The sequence below is a fragment of the Rhinolophus sinicus genome, chromosome 16, assembly GCF_057876585.1.
Source record: "Rhinolophus sinicus isolate RSI-liver-muscle chromosome 16, RSI-T2T, whole genome shotgun sequence".
Lineage (NCBI taxonomy): Eukaryota > Metazoa > Chordata > Mammalia > Chiroptera > Rhinolophidae > Rhinolophus > Rhinolophus sinicus.
In genome coordinates, this window is record NC_142516.1 from 612,758 (window position 1) to 639,707 (window position 26,950).

Consider the following 26,950-nt stretch of genomic DNA (forward strand, 5'->3'; position numbering starts at 1 on the left):
GCCTTTGGGCCTCCAGGCTGAGCAGGTGTGCAAGGGGTGGGCTGGTGCGAGCATGTGCGCTGCAGGCACCCCAGAACAGTGATCACATTCAGCTCTGCAAGGGACCAGGGGTGTGATCTTGGGGGCTGTTCACCCTCACTGACACCACCCATCCTCCTGGGGTGCCTGCGGGCGTGGGGCACACAGTAGGCGCTAAGGAATGAGGCCGAATTAAGGACAGGGAGGTGGCAGACTGGGGGCTCTGGGGCTGGAATTGGAATCGCAAGCCAGCTGGGGCGCCAGAGACAGATTTATTTAGCGCCTCAGGGGCCTGAGGCATATACATAGGGTCCCTTCCCCGCTACTGCCCCAAACGTCCCATCGTGTCCAGCTGCACCTGTGCTACAAGAGGTTCACCTTGGCCACCACCTGCTTGCAGCCTGTGACAGCAAACTCACGGCCAGCGACGCGGTAGTAGTTGAGCTGCGCAGCCAGGAGCTCGGCGCGGGCCTGCTCCGGGAAAAAGCCCTCACCAGCCATCTCCTCCCGGAAGCAGTTGACCACGTCCCGTTTGTCCAGCAGCAGAAAGGGAACGATGGCCGCGGCCTGCCACAGCGGGTGCTCGCGGACCAGGAGCGCCCGCAGGCCTGCGCGCAGCTCCTCCTCGGCCCGGGCACCGTGGGCACCGTCGAGGCGCAGGGGCAGCGCTCGGGACGCGTTCTGAAGCACGAAGCGTGTGATCTCCGCGCCGCCAGCACCGCTCAGTAGCACGTAGATGGCGTTGCGGAAGTGATGGGAGCGTTGTGGCTGCAGGAAGCCTTGCAGCTCGTCCAGTAGCGCCGGCGGCAGGAGCTCCACCTCGTCCAGCACCAAGAGCGGGGTCTTCTCATCCTCCTCGGCCTGTGCCACCACGTCAGCCACGCGCCGCGCCAGCTCCTCGCGGCAGTCCTGCGCGGCGCGCGGCTCGGGGCAGTGGTGCCGCGCGTCGTAGTGCAGCACGAGCGCGCCGTCCTCCAAAACCGCACGGAAGTGACGTGCCAGCAGGCGGCCCACGTGACTCTTGCCCACGCCGCTGGGTCCGTGCAGCGCCAGGAGCAGCGGGCGGCTGTGCACGTGCGTGGCCAGGTAGTCCCGCAGCAGCGCCATGATGCGCCCTATGGCGGCCGGCTGGCCGAACACAGCGCGCTGCAGCGCCTTCTCCAGCCCATCAAGGTCATAGCGCTGCGCGTTATCATCCAGGTTCTCGATGGCGTTCAGCACCTGGAAGCCCACGATGGCCACGAGCAACAGCAGGCAATGCTGCGCGCGGCTCCGTTGCTCCACGCGCGGTCGGTATTTGCGCGAGGTCTCGGGGTAGAGCACCACGCGGCTGCGTCGGCGCCTCTTGCGCGGCGTCCGGGACGACAGCTCCGCGGGGCCGTCGAAGGTGAAGAACTGGGGCTGGTCCCGGTCCGAGCGCGGCGCCAGGGCCCGGAAATCCGGCCCCAGGCCAGGCGGCAGGAAGCGCCGCTTACGCAGGAGGCACACGCGACGGCGCAGGCGGACCACGGCACGCAGCGGCGCGATCACGCTCGGGCCAGGGGCGCTGGGGGCCGCAGCCACAGGCTCCGGGCTGGGCTGGCCGTGGTCCATAGCTCAGGGGCGGCGTACGGCATGCAGGGCACCCTCCTGCAACAGGAAGACGGGGAGGGTCTCCAGACTTACGCACCGCCGACTAGGACCCTTCCCCCGGGTGATCGCATCCCCCTGGAAGGCCCTGGAGTGTGGCCCGGGCTGCCCTACGGCCAGTGCCTTGTCCCGGCTTCGCTGACCAGGAAGCGGCTCCCCGCGGGGCCCCATGCAAATCTCTCGGGTCCTCCCATAAACAGCCGCGGGCCCTGAGGAAGTTGGGGGGGGGGGGGCACCTTATCGGGCGGCAGCCGGGCTTCCTGGAGGAGGAGTCGGTGCCGACCAGGCGCCGATTAGGGGTAAAGAAGGGTCAAGGCCGATCCTGCCCCCGCCTGCAGATCCGACTGCCGGGCGCCAGAGGCCATAGGCGTCCCAAGAAGGGGCCACGGGAAGCAGAAGCCCGAGCACCCCTGGAGTTGAGATACGCTCCGCCCCACACTTAAGAACACTTTGGGGGTGAGGGATCTGGCTGGAACTTCTGCTTTTGAGAATGGGCCCCAGCCCTGTCCCCAGGCTGAGCCTAGACCTCCCATTCCCCCACCCCCTAAAGACAGGGATCCTCCACTGAACACTGATGGAGGGGCATTCGGGAGCCCCAAGAGAGGTGGGATGGGCGGAAAGATGAACAAAGAGCAGGGAAAAGGAGGAAGAGCCACTGCGGAGACAGAGCTGGAGAGTCGCAGGGGACATGCCCCTGGCCCCCAAACCACCCCAGTACCTGCAGCTGCGTGAGATCAGGCTCCTGCTTCCCAGCCCCCCAGGGAGGCCCCTGCCTGTGTCAGACCCTGAGACCTGTGACTCAGGAAGCAGAAAATGGTTTCCTGGTGAGTCGGGCTGGGGTCAGGGGCCTCACTGGGCCTGCTCAGGCCTGGAGGGGCAGCAGCGGCACCTGTGGGTCCCCAGGGAGTGCCCGGAGCGGAGGAAGCTGGGGGAGGTTCCCAGCTCCTATGCAAAGGAAGTGAGTCAGGGGTGCAGCGAGGGCGGGACTTAAGTTGGACGGAGGCGCCAGATGGGGAGGCCTGGCCGGCTTGCTGGGCTGTGGACAGCGGGCGTGTCACTTACCCGCCTTAGCCCTGCAGCCCTCCTGGGTCGGCCCAGGCCCCGGGCACCTGGTGAGGCTGCGAGCGTGCCCTACCCCAGGACCTCACAGACGCCCACCATCCCAAGGACATCTTCAGCACCTGACACCCCCACCAGGGTCCCCTGGGGGGGGAAGGGAAGTAGGGCAAGAGGGGAGAAGCAGACAGGGTCCTCTGCCCAGCAGGTGTCCCCACGTCCCTCCTTCTCTCTCCCCAGCCCCTGACCCCAATCTGGGGCCCCCATTGTAGGGCTCATTTCCTTTTCCCTCTCCCTCTTCCCCTGTGCCCCAGCCTGGAGCCCCTGAGGACAGGGCCACACACCCAGGGTCAGTTCTAGCACCGGGAAAGACCCCCACATGGCTCAGGGTCCTGGTTGAACAGCAAATTTAGAAAGAATTTGTGCTAAGAATGCCCTCATCCCATTTCCCACCTCTGTGCAGCTGGGCCTGCCTGGATGGCCCCAACTCCTCCCGTTCTGGCCAAGGGAGCTGGTCCCCAGGCCCAAGCCCGTCTGCAGCCCTCCAGACCAGTGGGCTTGTCAACAGTGATGCCCCCAAACCAGTCCCAGCACTGTACCCACCTACACCCCACAGGCCTGGCAATCCTGTCCTCTGGCTCCAGGGCCCCACTGGAGTGTCCTGCTCATGCACCCCCGTCCCCAGCCCCTGCCCTGCCAGGATGGCTACTCCTAGCTCTCTACCGCCCCGGGCCTGCATCAGGGAGGTATCCGGCATGGGCTTGGGGCTTCCCATTCGCTCCAGAACAAGGACCTCACAGGCCTCCTGGTGACAAGTGGGAGTCCGTCTGTCCATCTGGCAGCACCCTCTGCCCGTGTCACCATGTCCCACAGCCCTGCTCCCCACACTGAGAACGCCCTGCTCACCAATCCTCCCCAGCAGTGAGGCCTGGCTCCTGTGAAGGGCAGAGCCAGGTGCTTGGGGACCCTCTGGCACCTCATCCATGTGGCCTGTCAATGCTCTTGGCCCATGCCCAGGCCTTCCTGGGACCAGGGCAGGACACTTGTCTGTCCAGGCCCTGCCTTTGCGCCCTGACCCCAGCATGGAGGCAGGGTCCTCTGGGGCCCAGGCTTCTTCTGACTCAGGCAGGCCTGTCTCCAGTGGCTAGCTGGCTGCTTCTACTAGAAGCTGACCCGCCAAACTCTCCGGGGTCCAGCGCCCCTTCACTGGGGTGAGGAGGGGGCTACTGCACAGGGTATGGCAGGAGTCAAGAAAACCATGCTCCAGAGGGTCCAACCCCAGCACAGTCAAGGGTGACCCTGAGCCCTGGGCTAAGGCCTCAACTTCCTGCACTTTCCCCATGTCCAGGTATGAAGGGGCCCCAGGACCAACCCCACCACACCCCGTTCCCGACTCTGGGCATCCCCTCCCACCCATGGCCTGAAATTGTCCTGCCGGTGTCTTCAACCTCTTCTCTGCAGACCTTTCAACTTACTGCTCCCCACCCCCAGCCCCTCAGGGACTGCGTCTCCCAAACTCCTCTCCTTCCTGACCCCCACCGTGGACACCCATCCTCCCTCACCTCCCAACAGTGCTTGCTCAGGGTCACCATCCCTCCTGCAGCTCTGCTCCTGTCCTGTCTGGGTCTTCCTGTTCCTCAGCCCCTAAGGCTGCTGACCTCCAACGACTGTGCCCACGCACCTCGCCCACCGTCCCACCATGCCAACAGCTGCAGCCCCCACCCCCCACCTCCAGCCTGTGCTTGCAACTCACACCCTCCACTGTCATCCCCCAGGGCCTCTAGTCCCCCGTCCTCATCTGGCCTGGAGGAGTCCAGTGTGCTGACCTGTCCATCTTGACCACAAGCCTCAGGTGGGTTCCATGGCCAAGTTCCTTCCTCACCTCTCTCCTCGGCCCCACCTCTGCCCCGTCCTGCTTCCCAGTCCAGGACCTGACTCCCTGCTACCTGGCGAAAACGGAAGCAACCAGAAGAGGACCCCAGCATCTGGCCCCCCAGACCTGCCTCCCTGAGAAGTCCCTGCTCTGAAAGCAGCGCCTGTGCCCTGGCCCCGCCCCCTTTTCACTCACTGTGTCATTCCCATCAGTACACAAGCATGGATTTCTTTTATTTGTTTAAAAGTTCCTTGTGACCACCTCTCACATCTTTGCTTGCCTGTCCCATCTGCAGGGGTCTCCAGTCCCTCCCCCACACCTGCAGGGCTACACCTGTCAAGGTCACAGTGACCTCTGCGGAGCCTGACACTCAGCCATGTCCTGCTGGTGATGAGCCCTGAGGCCTGCCCAGACCTGTCTGCATCCAATCTGTTGGCCTCCAGCAGCCTTGAGGACAAGGTAGCTGTTCTCAGACCTTCCCATCCCTGACGTCCATCCCAGACAGGGCTGGGCATCCAGACTGTGGCCCACAAAGACGGAAATGCCCCTAAGAGGGTGCTGGTCTGCGCTGCTCCAACCCCGGCAGCACACAAGTGGCTGTTGGATTTGCCAAAACGTCTTTTATTTACATGTGCGAGTCTCACCATACGCAACAGCTGGCCCTCACCTGGCCAGGCAGTGCAGCTGAGCCAGGGGCACAGCACTCCCAGGGTAAACTGAGGCAGCAGGTGGGTGCTGCTGGCCCGGGTAGGAGCAGCAGCCTGCCTGTGGGTCCTGGTGCAACACATCGCCTACTGTCCAGCACTCACATCCTCGGTGGGAGCCAGGCTGACCCAACCAGGGCTGCCAATAACAGCCCGTGCACCCACTTTCCCACAGGTCTCAGCGCCCTGCTTTCTCCCCTCAGAAAACGGGGGGCTTTTCCTCATTCCGACTACTGCCTGGCTGTTTCCCCCACAGCAGTGGAAATCCATCCTGCCAAACAGGAAGAGCAATCTCTCCACAGCTTGGGGGAGAGGGCCAGGCCAGGCCAGGCATGGCGGGCCTCGAGCAGGGACTGCACTCCATGGACCTGGCCAGGGGTCCGCGAGGAGCAGGGACAAGGTCTTGTTCACACGGATGGTCATGGCGGGTTGAGGCACTGAGGAAGGTGCCTTGCCATGGGTCAATTGGGGTCTCAGCTCAGCCCACCACCTGTCTCCAGAAGTAGTCAATCTGCCACCAGCAGACGTGGGGCCGTAGCCAAGTCAGGTGCAGGGAACCTCTTCTCCTGGCTAATCAGGGCCGGGGCTGCACCAGGGACCTAGCCCTTTCCCCAGTAGCTCCAGGGGTGGCATCAGAGCCCAGCCGGGGCGGGCACGGTGGGCAGTGGCAGCTCGAGGGCCGGGGTCTCTGCAGCCTGGGCTGGGCTGGGCTTCCGATGGTCCAGCTGCTCCAGTTTCTCACCGAGCTGGGAGTAAAGCTCCTTCACTGCCTCTCCGCTCTGTGGGGCAGGCACATAGGTGGGGGCGGGTCCTGTGGCTACTTGGAGAATGTCCACACACACACACAGGGGACTAGGCAGCATGCAGCACGCCCCAAGGTGAGAACAGGGTGGCACGCACCTGGCCAGTGGGCTCCAGCGCCTTCTGCAGGGCCTGCAGCCTGGACGGCGCCACACGGTGGTGCAGGTGGAGCAGGAGCCGCAGTGTGTGCCGCTGCACATTCTCCTTCCTGGAAGAGGCCACAGCTGCTACAGGCCCCAGCCCGCTGCCAGGCCCCACCCCACCCCACACCCAGCCTGCGGACCTCGGGGAGGCAGTGAGGAGGAAGCCCTCGAAGAGGATGCTGCAGAAGTCATCCAGGGCAAACTCGTCGGCCAGCAGCGCCAGGTTCCCCGTGAGCAGGTGGAGAAAGATGTCACCAAAGGCCAGATCACTGAAGGTTTCCACTGCAGGCACAGCAGGCGTCAGCTTGCCCACTGCCCCACACCCCTGCCCCCGGACCTGGGAGGCAAGGGGGGACCACAACGCAGCACTTCTGAGGATGGTGCTCGCTTCTCCTGAGAACCAGAACCGGGGCCTGGACATGCGAGGCAAACAGTGGGAGCTGGCAGGGGCGGGGACCTGGGCCAGCACGAGGGTCCAGGGAAGGGATGGGAGCCCATCACACATGACTCTGCCCAGTGGCTAAGGGGCTTTGTGTTAAGCAAACTCCAGAAGAGAGAGACCTAAACAGACCGGCAACTAGAGGAAAACCAGGAAAGTGGCAGCAAGTCAGCCCCGACTGCTTCCTCAACCGTCCAGAGGAAAAAGAGCAGAACAAAATGGTCCTCCTTTGACACCACGGACACCAAAACTCGAGAGAGACTGCAAAAGTAACTACCCGTGACTCTGGCAGCCAGTGGAAGGTAGCTGGCCCCAGAGGATGCACACTAGCCACGCCGGCTGTGGCGGCTGCTCCAGAAATGCCAACAGGTCCAGCTGACGCTACCCGAGCCCAGGGAGCTTGACTGTCTCCGGGAGACCAGTCGTACCGGATGTACCGGAGCGCCCCTCACACGTCTGACCAGAGTCACTATGCCAGCAAAGTCTCCACGGGGAACAAATGCCCTGGTCCCCCCAACGAGTCCCTTGTAACCCTACAGACCACGAGACCTGAGAGGCAACAAGGAAACGCACGGTGAAGCGAGGCCCTTGTTAGACTCCTGATCTGAACAAAAATGTATGTGACAATCGGGGAAAGGTGGCCCCTGCACTGGAACATGGATCTGACGTGCTCACAGGCTGCAGTCATGGTTTTAGGAACTTCCTTCTGTCACCGACACCTGCTCCATTGTTCATAGCTGGTGTGCAGGGAATGTGGAACTGACGTCCAGACCATCACGAGGGGCCAGATGGACATACACAGCGGGCAGGGGGCTTCGCCGTATTGTGCTCTTCTGACTTCATAAAAAATCCCCACAGTAAAAAATTTGAAAATAAACGAGAGAATTTGTAAATTCGACATCTGTTCTTATGAGAAGCACTGATAATGTGGACAAACGAACATGTCCCTCCTGGCGGAGCTGAGACCCACACCTGCCCAGGGGCACTGATGTGCCCGCTGCAGCAGGACATCCGTCTCTAGCCGACTATGAGGAGAGACACAGAAACAAAGGGCACTGAAATAGACAGAAAGAATGATGCAAACCAAGTCACTTATAACTGTTTCTGTATGTGTCCAAACAGGCAGAACACCGGCCCGGAGATACGTCCACCTCTGGACCCAGAAGCTGTGACCATGCCACCTTCTGTGTTAAGGGACCCGAGATGGGAGATGGCCTGCATGACCTGGTGGTCCTGGCATCAGAAGTGTCCTTCTGAGAGGGAGGCAGGTGCAGGAAGGCCAGAGTCAGAGAGACAGACACGAGGACAGGAGGAGCTGGAAGGAGGAACCGTGGGGATGCAGGAAAGGGCCACAAGCCAAGGATGCAGGCAGCTCCTCACAGTAGGAGGAGACACGCATCGCGTGGAGCCTCCAGAAAGCACCAGCCCTGCCCACACCTCGACTTCAGCCCTGGCACACTGACGTCAGACACTCACTTCACTCTGGACGGGAAGGGGAGTTGGTGTCGTTGGGTTAGACGGTGGCTGGGTATAAACACCCACAAATAGACAGCTTCCTCCACACAGACAAGTCGGGAAAATAACACACACTTCACCATCACACCCACCAATGACCTAGACACACACTTAGCAAGAAATGCATGACATCTTTACAAAGAAGCGGCAACACCACAAGACCTGAGCCAGTAAAAGACTGTGGGCCCCTGGGCGCAGTGGGAAGGCCAGGCTCCCAGAAGCCCCTTCTCCCCGACTCAATCTGCAGCTTCCTCTTGAAGGAGTCCACTCAGACCTCTCTCTTCTTCCTAGCTTGCAGCAACCGGCCCTGACCCCATCCTCCCGCCTCTCAGGGGCGCTCTCCCAATGTCTGAGCACTTGACAGGCTGCACACCCCTCGCCAGTTAGGATTAAGTTAAGGTGGCTCTTCCACTGCTGTGGAAAGAACGTCAACAAACGGTGACGAGAACGGGGGGCATCTGTGAAAGCACGAAGCTGACCTCTTCTCACTTCTGTACCAAAACCACCTCCAGAAGACACACACTCAGCAGTGGACCAGGCGGCGCGCACTCACCGAGCCCCGGCAGCAGGCGCAGCAGCGCGTTCTTGTTCCTCTGCTTGGCGACGTGTAGCACGTAGTACAGCCCCACCTCACAGGCCATGCGCTGCTCCTGCAGGAACCTGCCCGGCGAGGACGCTCAGCGAGGAGCGCTGGCCTCCGGCCTCCCAGGGAGCCCGCAGGGTGCCCCCCGCCCCTCACGCATACTTAGTGAACGTCTCCGGCAGCATGTTGGGGTACGTGGCCGGAGCCCTGTCCTCGGCAGGCAGCTTCTGGTCCACGTTGAAGGTGTGGTCGTCCACCACCAGGGCCATGAGCGTGGGCAGGAACCTGGTGATGAGCTCCACCTCCTAGGGTGGAGGCCCCAGAGCGTCTCCACCTGTGCCACGCTCATCCCGCCCCGCGCCACCTTCCTGATGCCCGGCCCCAAGCCCTTGCAGGAAAGGCGTGGACAGGCTCCCCGCCACATCCGTTACCATCTTGGGCTCCTTGAAGACCTGGCTGTCGATCATGTCCCAGGCGCCCTGGCCCAGAGCCAGCAGCCTGAGCAGCAGGAGGAGGTCGGGGCTGTCCTGCAGAGGAACGGGACCTCAGCGCCTGCTCACCGGAGCCGCTCTCACCCCCCACCTCCCCACCCCCTGGATCCATGCTCAGCAGGGTCCTGGTGCTGTGGCTTTGCTTCGACTCCAGGCACTATGTGCACGTGGGGTGTGTGTGCTCTTGCCGGGGCATCACAGCCCTGGCTGCCAGTGGTCCACATCCACGTGCCCATCCAGAAGGCAGTGCGGCCAGCCGAGGGCACTCACCCTGGGCAGCATCTCCTGACCGACCAGCTCCTGCAGGTGCCTGACGGTGCTCAGTGACAGGGTGTTGATGGCGAAGGGGTCACACAGGATCATGGACAGGTCCCTGCAGAGATGAGCCCACAGTACTAACACAGGAAGGTCCTGGCCTGGGTGGCGTCGGCCACAGGCTGGGCTGCCTCAGCCGCAGACCCAGAGAGATGGCCCCTCCACACAGGGAGAGCCCACTCTACCCTGGACCCCTTCCATAGAAAAGCTCAGTTTGAAACTTGTACTTTACTCAAAAACCTGAGAAGTTTGAAAGCTCCTAGTTAAGGTCCCATTTGGTTCTGAAAATCTGACCCAGACTCTGTACTTAGCCAGGGTCCCACAGAGACAACTACAGGGAGAACTGGGCACAGCGGGTCCCTCCTCAGCAGATGGGCAGGCCCCAGAGGCTGCAGAGCAGAACCCTGCCCAGGGAACAGCTGTAGTCAGGTCTCAGCCATGGACACGGGGTGCCAGGCAGTTCTAAAACGTGCTGGAATATGAACACCCCCCTGAACACAGTGTGCTCATCTGGACGCCTGTGGACAGGACCCTCACCCCAAGACTTGCTCTTGACCCTTCTTCACTCCGTCCAGAAAGCCCTGCAGCTCCCGGGCCCTCTTGCTGTCCACGAACCGCTCACGGATGCAGGCGTCCAGGCACCAGGTAAACTGTGGGAAGCACAATTTCCCTGCTCACTCCTGCTCGGCCTCACCTCTCGGGCCACCCAAGGCTTAGGCAGGTGTCAGGACCACCGCGTCACACGGCCAAGGCCTGGCTCAGTGCCAGGATCTGTGCCAGGGACAGGGTGGCGCAAATGCAGAAAGGCTCAAGGGCCTGACAGGAGGAGGCTATCTGTGTTTGGTTCTAAAAGGGGCCTCTCTGGCAGCCCTCCCCACCCCCGTGGGGGTGGGCGCTGCAGTCTCAAAGCGTGACACCACACAACCCCCAGGAGGTGACACGGTGGTGGCTGCACAGCGTCCGTGCTGGGGACGAGGGCTGTGAGAAAGCCCGGTCCTGCAGCATGGCGCTCGCCAAGAGCAGCCCTAGGGAAGCTGGCGTGGAGAGTGGCGGGGGCGAGGGCGGGGGCGTCAGGAGGTCCTGGAGAGCCCGGAGGAAGATGGAGAAGCCAGAGGGGCTGCGGGGCCTAGCCGGCTGGAGCAGAGCAATAACGGAGCGGGCAGGTGAGCGTGTGTGGCCGTGGATGACCCAGTCCCCAGCCGAGTGGACAGAGGTGGAGGAGCAGGCGCATACTAGGCAGCCAGGTGGGTGGGCAGTCAGAGCCCAGGTACCAGGACCACCCCATCCATGGGGAGGCGAGACAGAAGCCAAGAAGAGACCAGAGGGAGGGGGACAGGGCCTGGCCAGGGCCGGGGCGCCACCTTGTGGCAGGGGTCCACGGAGCAGATGTCGCTAACATCCAGGTCGTGCAGGGACATGAGCAGCTCGGCCCGCAGAGTGCAGTAGTGCACATTCCGCGTGCGCAGGAAGAGGGTCCGCAGGAACTGCAGCACCATGTCATACAGCTTCACGTTCTTCCCCACCATCTGCGTCAGCTTCTGCACCACCTGTGGGCGGGAGTCCCGGCCACGGTGTCACTCACGGCTGCAGACACAGGCAGCCACCGCATCATACATGGCCCAGACACACACAAGCATGCAGACACACAGGGCGGCGCAGACACACACGGCCACGGTATCACACAGCGCCCCTGCCGTTCACCCTTCCTGCTTTGAGCTGAAAGTCTTCTCTCACCCAACACCGGCTCTGTGGCAGGTGGCAGTGTTGCTAGTTTCTAACGAGGTGGAGCCCACGTGAGGCCCACAGCTTCCCTGAAAGACCACCAGCCTGTGACCCTGGACTCCACCAGAGCCGCTAGCAGGTCTGACCCTGCTCACCCAGCCAGCTGACATCGGGAGACTCAGGACCAGTCGAGGACACGCAGCGACCACTGTGCTCAGTGCACGGTCAACGTTTCACTGCCATCCTCTTGGGCCCAGGCTGCCGGGCTCCCCATCTTCTCCAACAGCTTGAGGCCCTCGGCTGCGCACCCATCTCCAGCGTCTGCATTCCTCCCTCTGCAAGGGTCACCACCCCGCACCTACCCCCACTCAGGACCCAGACAACAGGAGGGGCTGTGCCCGCTGCTCACTGGCCATCAACAGGAGCTGAATCTCAGCCCACTGATGTGAAGGACACAGGGCAACCTGGGTGGTGGATATCGCAGCAGCCCAACAGGCATCAGACTGGACGCAACAAGTGGAGAGAACGGCAGGGGTGGCAGGAGCAGTAACGACCCAACAGGCCACTTTAAGAGCCCCTGCCGAGGACACACAGGCCTTGGGGACCCCGACGAAGAGGAGAGCCGGGGACGTGACCCAAGTCTCAGCACCTGCATACTGGGCACCTCTGTGCCAACAACAGCTAACACGTACCAGCCCTGACCATGACCCAGGCCTGCCTTGCACGCGAACAAGCGGGCACAGCTCAGGGATACGGCTCACAGGTGGCCCGGCACACAACTATGGCTCAGCAGCTGAAGCACAGCCGAGGACCACAGGGCGATGCGTTAACGGGCTGCCACCTTCTCCTCTAGCAGGAATTCAGACCACACAGCAGGAAGGACCTGGGCCCCCAACAGGACCTTGGCTTGGAGTGTGAAGAAGGAACAGGAGCCCACAGGCAGACCACAGCCTAAGGCCAGGCTCCCCCAAGACGAGCTGGAAGACAAAGACGGCAGAGCAGAGACACACTGCTCGGGCCAGTATGGAAGCGGGGCTGTGACCAGCCGCCAGACGTTTAGGAGAAAACGTGAGGCCGGATCCTACCTCACACCAAACACGCAAAACTCCAAATGAAAACTGAGTATGAAAGAAGACAAAAAACACAAAACACCACTCAGCCAGTATCTGGCTACTTGTCACCATCACATCTCCCCTGGATGCGCAGTTATTATAGAACCAGGTCAGGCCCAGTGATCCCCACCTGACTGGGAAAGGCCTGTCAGCACAGTGGCCTCCAGCCCTCCCAACTGCACCCCTACCCCACTTGCCTACTTGCTCTAGGCTCTGGCCATACCAGCCTCGTCGCCCCGGACACTCCACCCACCCTGGCCTGCCCTTCCTCACACCCTGACCTGGCTCCCCTTCCTCACTCCCACCTCCGCCCCACCCAGCCCTGCCTTGCTTCCAATACGATCTCCACTCTCCACAGCCCTTGTCCACACCTCAAGCTCAGTCACTGACAAGTGACATTCACTACATAGTGTCTGCCCCCAGGAGACCTCAGTGCCCCACGCAAGCACCCTGAACTCCAGGGTCGCTGAAGGGTCCCAGCACCTATGGCAGGGAGTGGGCAGTCAAGAAATGTTTGTCCAAGCAACTAACGAGTCAAACGTAAATACAGAAGAAACTTCCCAGAGCTGAGAGAAGACGCGCTGAGCTTCACTGAAAAGCTGGCCAAGTGGCAGAGCACCGAGGATGTGAAATCCAAAAGACCCACACCCGGGCACAGTGTGGCAAGCCCCTTACCAGCCATGGCACAAGCCTGCTGTTCCAGGAGCAGAACCACCCAGGTCAGGGTGGGGAAGGGGCTGGCCAGGTGGCCCCTCCGTCTGGCCACCTGCTCGCGGCCCAGCCTCACCTCGCCCTGGCGCCTGGCTTTGGGGGACGGGCTGAAGAAGTTGTGCAGCACGGAAAGCTCTGTGCTGAAGAGCGCACCCTCCTTCTCCAGAATGTACTGCTTCAGCAGCGGGGACACCTCGTCACCGAAGAGTGCCTGGTTGTCCTGCCAGATCTGCCGCTTCACCTCCACAGCGCAGGCCCGGTACAGCTCCTTGTCAGCCATGACCAGCTTCAGCTTCTTCTCGGGAACCTACACGACCCACAGGCACCCGTGAGCAGCGCCTATGCCCAGGGTCTACCTCAAGATGGGCCAGAGACCACCTCAAACCCAACCCCAGATGAAAGGAGCACCTGTGGCTGGCCCCCAGGCCCTGGGAGGCACAGGCAGCCGTGCTAAACACACACAGCTCCTACCCAGAAGGGCCCACACCCCACCTCGCACGCCAAGCTTCGGTTTCCACGGGGCTCGTCAGGAAAAGCCGAGAGACAACGTGCCTCCGAGCTGCCCTTGCTTGGGCAGCCAGCTCAGGAAACCTCCCCAGATCCAACCCGACGCCTGGACCAAGCGAGAGCCTGGGCACGAGTCCCCTGGGCACCAGGCCACCACTCTTACCTTGGGCAAGTGTTTCATGACACACATCACCACTGGCTGCAAGGACGGCATCTTCACCAGAGAAAAACTCTTCTCCAGAAGGTCTTCCAGTTTCTTGTACCTGGAAAGACTCGCATGACTGAGAAAGCTGCACAGGACCCAGTCAGAAGCAGCTGCCTGCCTGTCCCCAGACAGAAGATGGCTAAACAAACAAGTCTCCACAGGCAAGACACCTGGGGAAGAGGCTCTGTTTTCGGGTAGGGATGTGTGGCCAAGGGAACAGTGAGCACTAAGCCAGTGCCCAGCCTGAGAAAAGGGCTGCACATAACACCTGCCCACCCACCTTTCCTCAGCCTTCCCCTCGGATGCAATGGCCGACACGCGCTCCAGCAGCTTGTCCCGCAGCTCGTCAAACACGGACTGGTGGAACTCCAGCCGGGGCGTCCCGTGCAGGTCCAGGAAGGGCAAAGCCGACTGCAGGGAAGGCAGCAGCACGCCATTCTCTGTCTGAGGAAGCAGAGGGTCAGCGTGGGGCCAATTTTGCTTACTTGGGGGGGGGGAGCGAGGCTAAAACAGAACCCTCAGCCACAGCCATGTCTGGCCAGGCACTTCGGGTGCCCTGAACACAAACGGATGCAGCTGCAAGGCTGTTCCCAGCAGCGCTGGCTGTAACTGCAAAAACTGGAAGCCACCCAGATGTCCGTCAATGGGGCACTAAGTCAGGACACCCGGTTCCTCCATCCCGGGGAAGAGACGCAGCGTTTGGAGGGAGAGAAACGTGCCCACTTCCCACGCGACCCCGCCCCCTGCCTGACTCACGCTCCAACGGCCCGGCCTCCGCACCCCGCCCCACCTGGAACTGCTCGATGGCCTTGAGCGGCTCAGTGCAGTTGGTGAGCGTCTCCTTCAGGTCCTCGCCGTTGGCCACGCCCAGATCCTGCAGCCCCGCGAACATGGCCGAGGCCCCGGCCCGGCTCGGCGCCCCATCCCCGCCGCGCTCCGCCGGCGCCGCCGCGGCCGCCGCAGGCCCGCCGGCAGTCCGCTCGCCCGGGCCGCGAGGGCCGCCTGAGCTCCTCTCCCCGGCTCCCTCCAGTTCGACCAGGGCCTGCAGGCAGCGAGGCTCCGCAGCGATCGCGGCCGCCCACTTCCGCCCCGCACGCCCGGGTCAGCCTGCCAACCCGGAAACGCCGCCGCCGCGCAGTGGTTCCTGGGAGCTGCGCCGCGCCAGGCTGAGCGGCTGCGCGGGAGAAAAGCGTCCAGATAGAGCGCGAACCACCAGCGCGGCTCCGCCCCCCAGGTCGCGCTCCATGCGCGGGCCACGCCCGGCCCGGCCTCCCTCCCTCCCGCCTGGCGGCTGTCTGGGCCCAGCCAGGTTTGCAGCCCACCCCCGTCTCTGGCCTTCTCCTCTGTAGACGCAGAAGAACCCACGCCGGGGCCGGTGGGGGCAGAGGGCGGGCTGTGTGGGGCCCCACCGGAAGGAGTACGGGGGAGGGGGCGGGCACAGAAGGGGGGGTGGCCGACTTGAAGAATTTGAGAACGGACATTTTAGCCAAGTATATTTTATTTTTATAACCGTGAAAAGTCCTGTTTCTGACCTCACAGCAGCCTTTTGACGTTGAGAAATGATCAAATTTAGGACAGACCTTAAGCTAGATGGTATCGGGAGTGCCTGTGGGAGGGGCTCTCGCGCTGACGTCATCGGAGAGCTCTACGGGAAGCGCGCTAGGGTTACGTCAGAGGCCTGACTAAGAGCCCTGGCCTACCAGCCCCGCTCCTTAACTTCTCTCTATAAAGTACTTCATCTTTGTCCTGTTCTGTGCGTGCAAATGGCTCATCGTGTCTGCGTCGGCCCGAATGCAGCCCTTTCTTTTTCCCCAAATAAATTACTTTTGGTGACAGAATACCTAGTCGATTTTGTTTTACAATTGATAGAATATTTTTGCTTGAAAAAATGGAGCACTGCCGCGCTGTCAGTCCCCTGCACCCGGGCCCCACCAGGTGCACGATCTTCTCCCCCACGTGTGCTCCCAGTGGCGGGCGCCCAGCAGAGACCTGGGCTGGCGGTGGGAATGGACAAGGGATGGCTGACCTCACGTCACCATGAGCATCGAACTCCGAGGCTGTCCCAACGCGGTAGGCCCTCAGGCTGACTGTGAATGTGAGGCCTAGCTTTCGTGGTGTCCCTTGTCCTTTGCGGTTCCAGCAGCTCACAGAGCCGATGGGCACTCCCTGCTCTGCACCCTCAGTGGGTTCCCTATTGCTAAGTGTGTAAGCCCTGCAACCCAGTAGCTGCAGCCTCTCCAACCCCTCCAGATCACCTTCCAGCCCACCAGCCCAGTGTCCCCAAGCGTAGTGCACCAGATGTCACACCCTCTCCCTTTCCAGGTGCCTTGGTTTCCAAAGTTTGCTCTACTAGAAATTCCTTTTCTGCTGCCCAGGAAACTCTTGCTCATCCTTGAAAGCCCATTACCCCACAGCCTCCTCCAGGAAGCCCTCAGCCCAACTGGAGCGGATGGCTCCATTCTTCCTGCTGGTCCCACTTCTGGCTTTAAGCCCAAGGAGTTGTTAGTGGTGCAGCTATGAGCAGGGCTCCTGGTCCTCCCACCGTGGGCCAAGTCTGAGGCCAAGGGCTCCCACAGCTCTCTCCGTTGCCCACTGGCTGAGCTTGGCAGCCCAGGGCCCAACGATGAGCATCTGTAATCCCACTACTTCGGCTCAACTCCCAGCCGGTTGAGCCCTAGAGGTCATAGGTGAATGTGCTCAGACTGCCTGGTCCTTGGCCTCTCTGCAGAAGGTGGAGGCCACCACTGTGGGAGCAGTTGTTGCAGTGCCTTTTTGAAGGGGCTGAGCTCTAGCAGAGGAAACAGGAAGGGGTCTGGCCCAGAGCTTGGGTGGGGGAGGACGGGAGCCACAGGAAGGGCCCCTGGAAGAATTGGTGCCATGACAGGAACCACCAGCAGCTGCAGGGAGGCAGTCTTGAGGCCCACTCCTGGGTACGAGAGCAGGCTGATAGCCCAGTGGCCAGGCCACAGGACAGGGCCATAACCAGGGAAGGCCCAGGGCCAGTTCGCAGGGTCTTTGGGCAGGGGCTGGGGAAAGTGGGGTCAGGCCTTGATAAGCTAGTCCTCTGGGCCCTCCCAGGAGGCTGGGCAGGCCGACCTCTCCTCAAGATGGCAGTTCAGGTAATCTGGCCCCCCCCTCCACTCCAAGCCAAGGTCCTGTTGGTTCCTCTGCTCGGCAAGCAGCCTGACCCTCGGGGTAGACTGGCTGCTGGCCTGGTCCCCTGGGTGGCATGACTAGGTGGGTGTGTCCTGCACTGCCCAGAGGAACCCCTCCCATACTGTCCCAAACCAGGAAGTCCCAGGCTGCCACTCCACCCATCTTAGAGAAGAGAGCTCCTAAGAGGAAGCAAAGGGAGACCCCTGGTCAGGGAAAGTCAGACATGACAGATCAGTGGCAGGCCACAGCTGCAGGACAGCTCACGGGGTGAGAAATGGCAGACAGGCACATGATGGCAGACAGAGTTTGGAAGAACCAACATCATCTCGAATAGCAGGGGGGTGGCAGGCGGGGGGGGCTTTGAGCTGGTCTCTCCTCAAGTACAGCTCACAGAAGGGTCAGCCAGGCAGGAGGGTGGCTCAGGGGTGTGCAAAGGGTCAGAAGGCCAGACTGGGGTCTCTGAGTTCCAGAGGGAGGCCTGGGAAGGCCCCCGAGGGAGGCAGGGCTCCATGTGATAACCGGCGAGGCAGGGTATGTTCAGCAGGCTCTAAAGCGTGCAGAAGGGGCCTGTGTCATGGCGCTTGGGTCTGCGTTCGCCCTGGATGACCACTCCGGGTACTGAGGGGAAGCGCGAGTTATAGCAATCCTCCACGTAGTAGGCGGCTGGGCCGGGGTTACAGGCTGCAGAGGGAGAAAGAGGGAGTCGCATGCATGCTACAGCACCAGCTGCTGCCCAGCTCCCACCTGCCCCAGGCCCCTGCATGCCCTGCCCCCGCCCAGGCCTCCATTCTCCCAGTCCTCCTTACAGGAGCTGACCCAGGACGTGAACGCGGGCGAGCGGCTCATGGAGAAGGCGGGTGGGCGCGGGGTCTGCAGACAGCACCCGGGAAGGATGTCGTAGGTGTTGGGGCTAGGGCGCTTCTCGCCGCCCGAGACCTGCGGTGGGACCTGAAGCGGGGGCTGGGCACAGTCATGTGCACCCCAGACCTGCGGCAGCCGGGATCGCGAGCGCGCCTCCACTGCCTTGGAGGCGGGGCGACGGCCCCCGAAGCTGAAAGCTGGGAAGGCACGTCTGCTGAGTGGGTCGTGGTCGGCGGGCGATGGCCACTGTGAGAGAGGACACAGCTGCAGGCCCCGCTCCGTCCCTCAAGACCCCACCCACCCCGTCCCTCACAGGCCCCACCCCCGCAGGACCTCCTGGGAGAGCTCCCCACCTTTCGCTCCCGGTTGAAGTCGGTTTTCTGCGTGAAGGGGATTTCGCTCTGGAACCACACGGTCTGCCACGCCCTGCGGCCACCGCCCTCTGCAGTGGGGGCAGCGTTGTTGGGGACGGAAGGCTGGGGGAGCAGCCCCACTCCCAGGACCTGTGCGGCGGTGGGTCGCGCGCGGGGAGGGGCACGCACCGCGGGCGGGGTGCTTGCGGCCCATGCTGAAGTTGGGGTGCGCGGAGGATTCTCGCACCGAAGCATCCGGCACCTGGTACTTGGTGGGGCCCGGGATGTCCAGGTCGGTCACGACAGGGGGGCGTCGCTCTAGCCCTGGCAGGAAGCAAGCTCTGGGCCTGGGTCCTCCCAGGAGGCCCCTCCCGACCCTGCCCTGCCTCCCCAGACCAGACTGGGGACCCCCACTCACACAGCTCCTTTGGGTTCCGGGCGCAGATGGGCGGGGGTTCCTGGAGGTGGCCCACTTGCTCCCTAAGGCCTGCCGGGAACTCCTGCATTGCTAGGGGCCCCATCTTGTCCCAGGTGGCCTCTGGCCCTGACAACAGCACAGCAGCCATGGGCCTGCAAGGGAGATGGACAGCCACTATCCACCCAGCCACTCCGCCTCAGCATCGGAGCTGCCAGCCTCCCGACCTCCCCACCCTATTGGCCCAGCGCCTTTGGAAGTTACTGGGTGGGCACAGAGGACTTCGTCCTCAGGGGGCCATGGCTCCAGTGTTTGCCTCCATTGATGTAAAAATTTGCCAGGAATTTCACAGCCTTCTGGTCAAAATTCATTGTCAGGGTCTCTGGCTGCCTTCCAGGGAGCTCTGTGACCTCACTGGCCCTTCATGCTCCCACCCCCACCCGACCCCTGTTGCTGGGATACTGGAGGGAGGAGCACTGTCCTGCCCTGGAGGAGCCCCTCCCCCAACCTGCCAGGTGGGTCACTCTGGGTCACCTGGGCCAGGAGGACCCCTAGCTTGCTTTCGTGACTTCTAGCTTAGCCTCCTTTCCCCCCTTCCACATCCTTGCCCCAACTCTTAACCTCCCCTCAACTTTGGGGGTCCATTCCAAGCAAGGCTTCAGGGAAGACTGACACCTGGCAGAGAGTGGAAAAGGGAGCGGGTGCTATGGGAGGCCCAGTTGTGCAGGGCCAGTTGGTAGGAAGCATGGTGCAGTGGACTGTCCAGGGAGGCTCCCTGGAGGGGCAGGAACCCCCACTAGAAATTCAGCCCTTGGAAAAGCAAAGCAACGACAGGTAGGCAGGTAGGTCTGAGTGGACCCTGCTGACCTGAGCGGCCGGCCTGGCCCTGCAGTCACTTCGTGGCCCAGGCAAGACTGCGGTGTGGGAGTGAGCCAGTCTTCTGCTTGGGGGCACAGAGGCCAGAAGATGTCACAGATGGACGGGGCTGCCCAGGCCCAAATGCAAAAGAACTATGAGCCCAAGTGAGCATGAGTCCCTCTGGGCACCAGGGCTCTCGCGTGGCCTCTGGAGTTGATCCCAGCCCCAGCCCTGGCCTTGGCCTAATCCACCTCACAGGGCCTGGTCAAGAATGTGGCCTTAGCCTCTGGGCCCTCCCCACCCTGACCGAGTGTCTTCCTGTCGGAATCCCCCCCATAAAGCAAGGACCCTGCCTGGCCTTAGGAGGCACTCCAGATGGACAAACTGAAGATCCCTGCTTGAGGAAGCATAGGTTTTATTAGGGTAAGGGGCAGCCTGAGCTCTGGGGCCTTCCATGTTGTAGTGTTCTCTGGGGGCAAAATTGACAGTGGTTATAGTTTTCTTAACAGAACTACATCATCAGTCTTTATTTGATTAAGGGTCAACTCTCTGTCCATGTTTATTGACTCTGGCTTTTTCCTTAAGATGTTATATTATGCATGCATTTTTCTATTGGGGTGGTAATTTTTCATATTTCTGTAACGTAAGGTTTTTTATACTGATATCGTATCTCTTTGTAACACTTGTTGCAGATTTTTTTCCCCATTTCGTTTGCCTTTTAGTATTGTTTATGCTGTTTTTTGACATGTACTTGAACCTTCTAATCTTTTCCTTTATGATATTTTGTATGGTTAGAAAGACCTTCCTATACCAAAAAAAAAAAAAAAAATTCAAATGGAAAATAGTGCCCAGGTCCAGAGGAAAGACCTCCCAACTTCACTGCTGTCTTGTGCCTCCAAATCTTCCAGAGCCTCTCGTCTGAGGAGAGGACTTGGGGTGGGTGGGGGCTCCTTTACACTTATCCTGGGGGACTGCTGGCCTCCTGGGGGTAACAAGACTTCAGGACCCCACTACCCGGCAGGGCCGACTCGGCTGGATCAACAGTCCCAATTTTGTGAACTCTGAGGTCCTCAGCGTCACACCTCCCAGCCTGTTGCCTGTCTGAGCCTTGGTATCCCACCTGTAAAATGGGACCACTCCACCCAGGCTCAAGGAGGGCCTGGCCAGGTGGTGCCCAACAGTGGGGACTCTTCACAATGGTTTCCAGGCAACAGAGACCCTCTCAGGGAAGGGAGCCAGCCAAAGGAAGGGGCTGCAGCCAGTAAGGACAGAGTTGAGGCTAGATGACAGCTACTCAGAAACACACCCTCTTCACACCAGAACCTCACTATATCCCTGGGTAAGCGCCAGTCCCCCGCAGGGAGGCTGTGGCCTGTGCTCAAGGTCAGCTGTGAAGGAAAGAAACCCCAGAGCTGGTCTCCAGGGAGGGAGTGAGGCCCAAGGGCTGAGGGTCCTGGGGTGGGGCTGCACAGGGCGGATGCCTACCCTCCCTGCTGACACAGCCGCTGAGAGCCACACCAGGTGGGCAGCAGGTCAAGAGCAGAAAACCAACCTGGGACGGCCCAGCAGCTGGCAGAGGCTGCCGGAAGGAATGCCGGACGCTTACTCCATAGAGTGTTCTACACTTTAGACAAGATAAGCATCCAGAGTAAGCTGATAGGCATGGACACCAGGCTGCCTCATGAGGCCGCCCCCCATGTAAAAGAAAACAAACCCTCCACAGTGTGTGTTCACGCGCGCACACACACACACGCAGAGCCACACAGAAACGGAAAAAGGCTGGCAAGGAACCAGACCTAAGTCTACAATGATTCTGAGGAGAAAGGTGGGACAGGAGATACTGAGGAGGGTTCGGAACCCCGAACCACCCCCGGGGGCCTCACCATGACAGCTAAATGATGCTCAGCTCACCCTTCACTGCCTACCAGCAGCTCTCCCGCCTGCCTCCCAAATCTGGTCCCTTTAGGGTGGCTACCAGCCTCCTGGGTGGCCGAAGTCTGGGCCAGAGCCCTGCCAAGCCTTCCCAGTGGTACCAACTTGTGCATAGTGGGCCCCCGGTGCCTCAGCCTGGGCCTGGACCCTGTCACCATCCCTGTAAATGCTTCCTTTAAGCCCCTTAACTGGGTAGAGGGGGCATGGCAATCTGATGGTGGTGTTGGTGACAATGGAGCTCATGTCCTATGGTCCAGGCCTCTTCTCAGTGTGCTGCCCATTCAAGCCCCCAACGCCCCAGTAAGGCAGGTGCTGCTGCAACCCCCATTCTGTAGATGAGGTCGGGTACCTAGCGCGGGGCTGGCAGGCTAGACGCACACCCTGCTTGCAGGGGTCCTGCTGTCGCCCACTGGCCCTGCTTCCTCCTCTTCCCTCTGCAGCTATGCTGGCTTCTATCCGCAGCTGCGCTACCAGGTGGGGAACACCTATGGGCGCACCACCGCCCAGCTGCTCACAGACCCCAGTGTGCAGAAGAGCCCCTGCTCTGTGCTGTCGCCCATAGCCAAACCCAAGTTCATCGAGGACTTTAGCAAGTCCAAGCCACCCCTGATCCCCTGCCGCGACCTGACAGAGCCCCACATCCCCCACTACACGGGTAAGCCCCGCCCCCTGCTCCCTGACCTGCCCCTCCCTCCTGCCTGCTGTCACTCACGTCCTCCCTGTCCACAGGTCTGAAGCACTACAAGAACTTTGAGATCCTGGGCCGGTTCTCACCCCAGGAGGTGCACACCGAGGGCCTGCCGGGGGTAGAGAACGTATCCAGGCAGGTCTCACTGCCTGCGGGCTTCATGCCCTATCCCCCCTACCCCCCTTGCCCACCAGGTAGGAAGGATTCCAGGGACTTCAGACACCCGGGCCTGCAACTGGCATACGGGGAGGAGGGCTGGAAGAGCACCACCCCTGTCCACGAGGGCCCCGGGCAGTACCAGGTAACAGATGCACTGGGATCTAGCCTCACCCCAGCCAGACCCAGGTGGGGGCTGGGCTCGTAACTTGCCCCCTCCCCATCCCAGCTGTATCACTGCAGGAGGAACGAGTACCCACCCCCAGCCCACCAGCAGGAGACACTAGATGTAGGCAGGTTCCACAGGCTGCCCCAGCTGGACCACCCAAACATGATCCAACGCAAGGCCATCTCAGGTGGGTGCCCAGGGCCTGGGGGGGGGACACCACCCCCCAAGCCCCTAGGGGCCTAGGCAGGATGACGGTGAGGGCTGCCACAGGCCCTTCCCTTCCTGGAGCCCAGCTTCCCCAAAGCTGAAGTGCCTGCCCGCTCATTCCCATCTGACCAATGTTCAGGGGCATCAAGGAGCCTGGACAGGCTTCCCGGCACCCCAGGGAGCAGGTGGGTGGTGAAGGGGACCTGGGGCAGCACCCTGACCTCTTCCTACCCCAGGGTATGCTGGCTTCATCCCCCGGTTTGCCTGCATGATGGGGCTGAATTACCGTGATGGGGTCACACAGGCTATGGACGAGTTTGACAAGAGCCAGGTACCCACCTGAGTGTCCAGCATAGTGGGCAGAGGCCCCACCCCATCCGGGCCCTGAGCTCGGCTCCCTGCTGTGCAGCCTGTGGGGAGGGGAGAACGAGACACCCCCCCCCACCCCAAGGGACAACTGGCTGCTGCTTGCCTGGTGGAGGCAGCCCATGTCCGCATTTCTGCAGTTCCTGTTTAGAAACCCCGCCTGTACCCAGGGAGAGAGGCTGCCCAGAACACATTGGCCCAACAGAACTATCTACAACAGCCAGGGCCTGATACCTTTCTACATGGGGTTCGTGCCATGTAAGTGTGGTTAGCAGGCCACTGTGCAGAGGGGTCGGGTGGCTGGGGCCCCTACCCACGCTGCCCCACTGGCAGAGGGCGAGCTTTATGTCCCCAGTACCCCCTTCCCCAGTGTGGAAAGGGCCGAGGGTCCCTGAACCAAAGCCGCCTCCAACTCCGCCGGCCCTCTGGAGGTTTAGTGTGGAGAGGCTAAGCAGGCCTTCGGTGGCAGGTACCCAGGGCAGCCCCAAGCTCCTGGAAGCCTGTGCCCAGCAGCCACTGCACACAGCAGGGCCAGGAGCTCAGCTGCAGCACTGCCCTTGCAGCCATGAGGGATGACTTCGCACTGACGTTTGGCAACAGCACCCGTAAGGCCTATCAGAAGGAACTGGAGAGGAGAGAACAGACACTGAAAATGCTTTAATGGTGGTGTCTGTACAGCGTGATGTCAAGACAGAAGAAAAGCAGGTGCACACAGTGAGACACGGCTATCAGAGGACAGGTTGTGAGTGAATAAAGAGTTCTCCCAGCCTCCACGCTTCCGCGTCCCTGGTGGCCCTAGGCTACCTCCTCCTCTGCCTCCTCCTCAAACTCGCCCTCCTCCTCGGCCGTGGCATCCTGGTACTGCTGGTACTCGGACACCAGGTCGTTCATGTTGCTCTCGGCCTCGGTGAACTCCATCTCGTCCATGCCTTCGCCCGTGTACCAGTGCAGGAAGGCCTTGCGCCGGAACATGGCCGTGAACTGCTCCGAGATGCGCTTGAACAGCTCCTGAATCGCCGTGCTGTTGCCGATGAAGGTGGCCGACATCTTCAGGCCGCGCGGCGGGATGTCGCACACGGCCGTCTTCACGTTGTTGGGGATCCACTCCACGAAGTAGCTGCTGTTCTTGTTCTGCACGTTGAGCATCTGCTCATCCACTTCTTTCATGGACATGCGGCCCCGGAACACGGCGGCCACTGTCAGGTAGCGGCCGTGGCGGGGGTCGCAGGCGGCCATCATGTTCTTGGCGTCAAACATCTGCTGGGTGAGCTCGGGTACGGTCAGGGCACGGTACTGCTGGCTGCCCCGGCTGGTCAGCGGGGCGAAGCCGGGCATGAAAAAGTGCAGGCGTGGGAAGGGCACCATGTTGACAGCCAGCTTGCGCAGGTCGGCATTGAGCTGGCCAGGGAAGCGGAGGCAGGTGGTGACCCCGCTCATGGTGGCCGACACCAGGTGGTTTAGGTCACCATAAGTGGGTGTGGTCAGCTTGAGGGTGCGAAAGCAGATGTCGTAGAGGGCCTCGTTGTCGATGCAGTAGGTCTCGTCTGTGTTCTCCACCAGCTGGTGGACTGAGAGGGTGGCGTTGTAGGGCTCCACCACGGTGTCCGACACCTTGGGCGACGGCACCACGCTGAAGGTGTTCATGATCCTGTCGGGGTACTCCTCTCTGATCTTGCTGATAAGGAGAGTGCCCATCCCAGACCCAGTCCCCCCACCCAGGGAATGGGTCAGCTGGAAGCCCTGCAGGCAGTCGCAGCTCTCAGCCTCCTTCCTTACGACGTCCAGCACTGAGTCGACGAGCTCTGCACCTTCCGTGTAGTGCCCCTTGGCCCAGTTGTTTCCAGCACCACTCTGACCTGCAAGAGAGGGCAGCTGGTCACTCTGGTTAGGCTTGTGGTCACCACTGATCAGAAAGCCAAAAAGGCCAAATAACGTGGTGTGAAGTGCCACACAGAGCTCACCATGCTAATAAAGCAGATGGACCCCCAAATAAGGAAACAACCTACCTACTTAAAAACTTAGTTAAGGGTTGAACTAAGGTAGCTTAACAATAAACCAGCCCCTCCCGCGGTCAGCCCCTGCCAATTCCCAAGGACAGATGAGCCGCCACTGCGTTCACTGTGGGGAGATTACATCTGCCGCTGCCTCCCTGCTGCCTCCCTGTGGGCAGACAGCTGGGCCTCCCTCCCAAAGCGGCTTTAGCGGAGGGGATTGAGTAACTGGAGGTGGGGGGGAGGAGAGTGTCCCGCCAGGGGACCTAGCTTCTGTTCCTGGTACAGAGTGGATGAGACCTCGGCCCAGCAGTTCTCAGGGCCGTGACCTTGGGTACCCTTTGACCTTTGAGTAGTCCTGGCTAACAGCCCACTGCCCAGCCCCCATCCAAGGCTCACCGAAAACGAAGTTGTCTGGCCTGAAGATCTGCCCAAACGGCCCCGAGCGCACAGAGTCCATGGTGCCGGGCTCCAAGTCCACGAGCACGGCGCGGGGCACGTACTTGCCACCTGGGGGAAGGGAGGGCGTCAGCGAGGAGACGACCGCCGGGTGGCAGGAAGGGGATGGACAAGGGGTGCGGGGTCTCACCAGTGGCCTCATTGTAGTATACGTTGATCCGCTCCAGCTGCAGGTCGCTGTCCCCGTGGTAAGTGCCGGTAGGATCGATGCCATGCTCGTCGCTGATCACCTCCCAGAACTGCGAGAGACGCGGGCGGGCCGGGGCTGAGTCACGCCGGCGTTGCCCGGAGCCGGCCCCGCCCCGGACGGGCGCGGCCCTCCCCTCCCCTCCCCCCTTGCTGCCGGTCCGGTCCCCGGGGACCCGCGCCGCAGCCCCCGCCCCGGCTCCGACCGCAGCCCGGGCCCTGGCCCCGCGCGGAGCCGCAATGCGGGGGCGCCGCCCGCCCGCCGCCATCTTTCCCTCCCGCCCCGCCCGTAGGCCCGCCAGCGCAGGGGCCCTGAAGCCCCGCCGCCCACCTTGGCGCCGATCTGGTTGCCGCACTGGCCGGCCTGCAGGTGCACGATCTCCCTCATGGCGGCGGCAGCGCAGGCTGGAAAACAGACGACACAGCCACGAAGCGGGAGCGCAGAATGCTACAACCGACGCTCCGCCAATGCTTATATACCCACCGCACCCGCCTCCGCCAGCTTCGTATTGGGCTGTCAGAACGAGGCTGGCAAGCGTCCTTGTTCGATTGGTTAAAGTTCCATCAATCGAGACCCTTCACGCCCGCCTCCCCAATGCCGTTCGCTGTTTATTGGTCAGCCGCGGTCTCTGCTCTCCCTATCAAAATGACGCCCTTCGCGCGGCGGTGCTCTGTCCATTGGATGTTTCAAATGATTGATTTGTCTTCTCATTGGCTGGCTCCGAAGAGCACGCCGACAGGCTGGCGCTATTGGCTGCGCGGGGCCAGCGTCCTGGTAACCGCCGCGGTGCCGCCGGGCGCGCGCGCCGGCTCCGCTGGTCGGGCCGAAGGTGGGCGCCGTCCGGAGCCAGAGCCCGGGAAAAGTAGACGGGGTGGCGGCCCGGCGTGCACGCGTGCAGGTGTCCCCGCAGCCCGGATAAGCTAGCGCGCGGGCCCGGGCGTGCGCTTCTGGAGGGCTGCTGCTTCGGACCTCCGTGAAAGGGGGCCGCGCGTGGCCGAGGCCACCCTGCGGGGTCTCGGAGCGGAGGAGGGGCGCAAGGCCGTTCGCTGCAGAGACAAACAGGGCTCGGTTGCTAAGGGGCGGCAGGGCGGAGCCTGGCGTGTCGGTGGAGTCGGGGCCCTCCCCCAGAACGGCGGAGGCCTTGGGCTCCCTGCGCCCCTCCTTGGTCCGCACGCCAGCTTCGGTGCCGGTCAGGTGAGGGAGCACGTGGGCCGCTGCGCCGGGCCTGAAGCAGGGGAGGGGAGAGGAGGGGAAGGCGGGTCTCTGCCCGGCAGCCGTGAGCTTGTTGTGGAGACGGCGCTGGCCGGGTGCCCGTCACCTTGGTACCT

The 26,950-nt window shown here is 61.9% G+C and overlaps 5 protein-coding genes across 6 annotated transcripts; 1 reads left to right on the top strand and 4 right to left on the bottom strand.

Moving 5' to 3' along the window:
• Window positions 1-271: 271 nt before the first annotated feature.
• TOR4A (torsin family 4 member A) lies at window positions 272-2,640 on the bottom strand. 2 transcript variants are annotated; one of them, XM_019756677.3, is made up of 2 exons: window positions 2,366-2,640; window positions 272-1,647 (listed from the first exon to the last, which is right to left on the bottom strand). In XM_019756677.3, the coding sequence occupies exon 2, from the start codon at window positions 1,609-1,611 to the stop codon at window positions 382-384; it is 1,230 nt and encodes a 409-aa protein (XP_019612236.2). In that variant the 5' UTR covers window positions 1,612-1,647; window positions 2,366-2,640; the 3' UTR covers window positions 272-381. The 2 variants fall into 2 exon arrangements, with proteins under 2 accessions (XP_019612236.2, XP_074187524.1); XM_074331423.2 differs by lacking the exon at window positions 2,366-2,640 and adding an exon at window positions 1,884-2,333.
• A 2,536-nt stretch (window positions 2,641-5,176) lies between these two features.
• On the bottom strand, window positions 5,177-15,122 carry NELFB (negative elongation factor complex member B). The gene is made up of 13 exons (XM_019756819.3): window positions 14,615-15,122; window positions 14,105-14,268; window positions 13,783-13,882; window positions 13,189-13,419; window positions 10,929-11,114; window positions 10,105-10,217; window positions 9,523-9,625; window positions 9,193-9,288; window positions 8,924-9,066; window positions 8,732-8,838; window positions 6,365-6,506; window positions 6,181-6,289; window positions 5,177-6,059 (listed from the first exon to the last, which is right to left on the bottom strand). The coding sequence occupies exons 1-13, from the start codon at window positions 14,714-14,716 to the stop codon at window positions 5,913-5,915; spliced, it is 1,743 nt and encodes a 580-aa protein (XP_019612378.2). The 5' UTR covers window positions 14,717-15,122; the 3' UTR covers window positions 5,177-5,912.
• Window positions 15,123-15,304: 182 nt separating this feature from the next.
• STPG3 (sperm-tail PG-rich repeat containing 3) lies at window positions 15,305-19,129 on the bottom strand. Its single transcript, XM_074331425.2, has 6 exons — window positions 18,874-19,129; window positions 18,613-18,764; window positions 18,384-18,518; window positions 18,195-18,283; window positions 17,787-18,087; window positions 15,305-17,661 (listed from the first exon to the last, which is right to left on the bottom strand). Exons 1-6 carry the CDS (start codon window positions 18,978-18,980, stop codon window positions 17,528-17,530), a joined length of 918 nt encoding a protein of 305 aa, XP_074187526.1. The 5' UTR covers window positions 18,981-19,129; the 3' UTR covers window positions 15,305-17,527.
• Window positions 19,130-19,214: 85 nt separating this feature from the next.
• CIMIP2A (ciliary microtubule inner protein 2A) lies at window positions 19,215-24,352 on the top strand. The gene is made up of 7 exons (XM_019756817.3): window positions 19,215-20,806; window positions 21,840-22,054; window positions 22,129-22,388; window positions 22,473-22,599; window positions 22,856-22,950; window positions 23,126-23,243; window positions 23,549-24,352. The coding sequence occupies exons 1-7, from the start codon at window positions 20,751-20,753 to the stop codon at window positions 23,644-23,646; spliced, it is 969 nt and encodes a 322-aa protein (XP_019612376.1). The 5' UTR covers window positions 19,215-20,750; the 3' UTR covers window positions 23,647-24,352.
• On the bottom strand, window positions 23,628-26,110 carry TUBB4B (tubulin beta 4B class IVb). The gene is made up of 4 exons (XM_019756816.3): window positions 25,953-26,110; window positions 25,566-25,674; window positions 25,376-25,486; window positions 23,628-24,841 (listed from the first exon to the last, which is right to left on the bottom strand). Exons 1-4 carry the CDS (start codon window positions 26,007-26,009, stop codon window positions 23,781-23,783), a joined length of 1,338 nt encoding a protein of 445 aa, XP_019612375.1. The 5' UTR covers window positions 26,010-26,110; the 3' UTR covers window positions 23,628-23,780.
• Window positions 26,111-26,950: the final 840 nt, after the last annotated feature.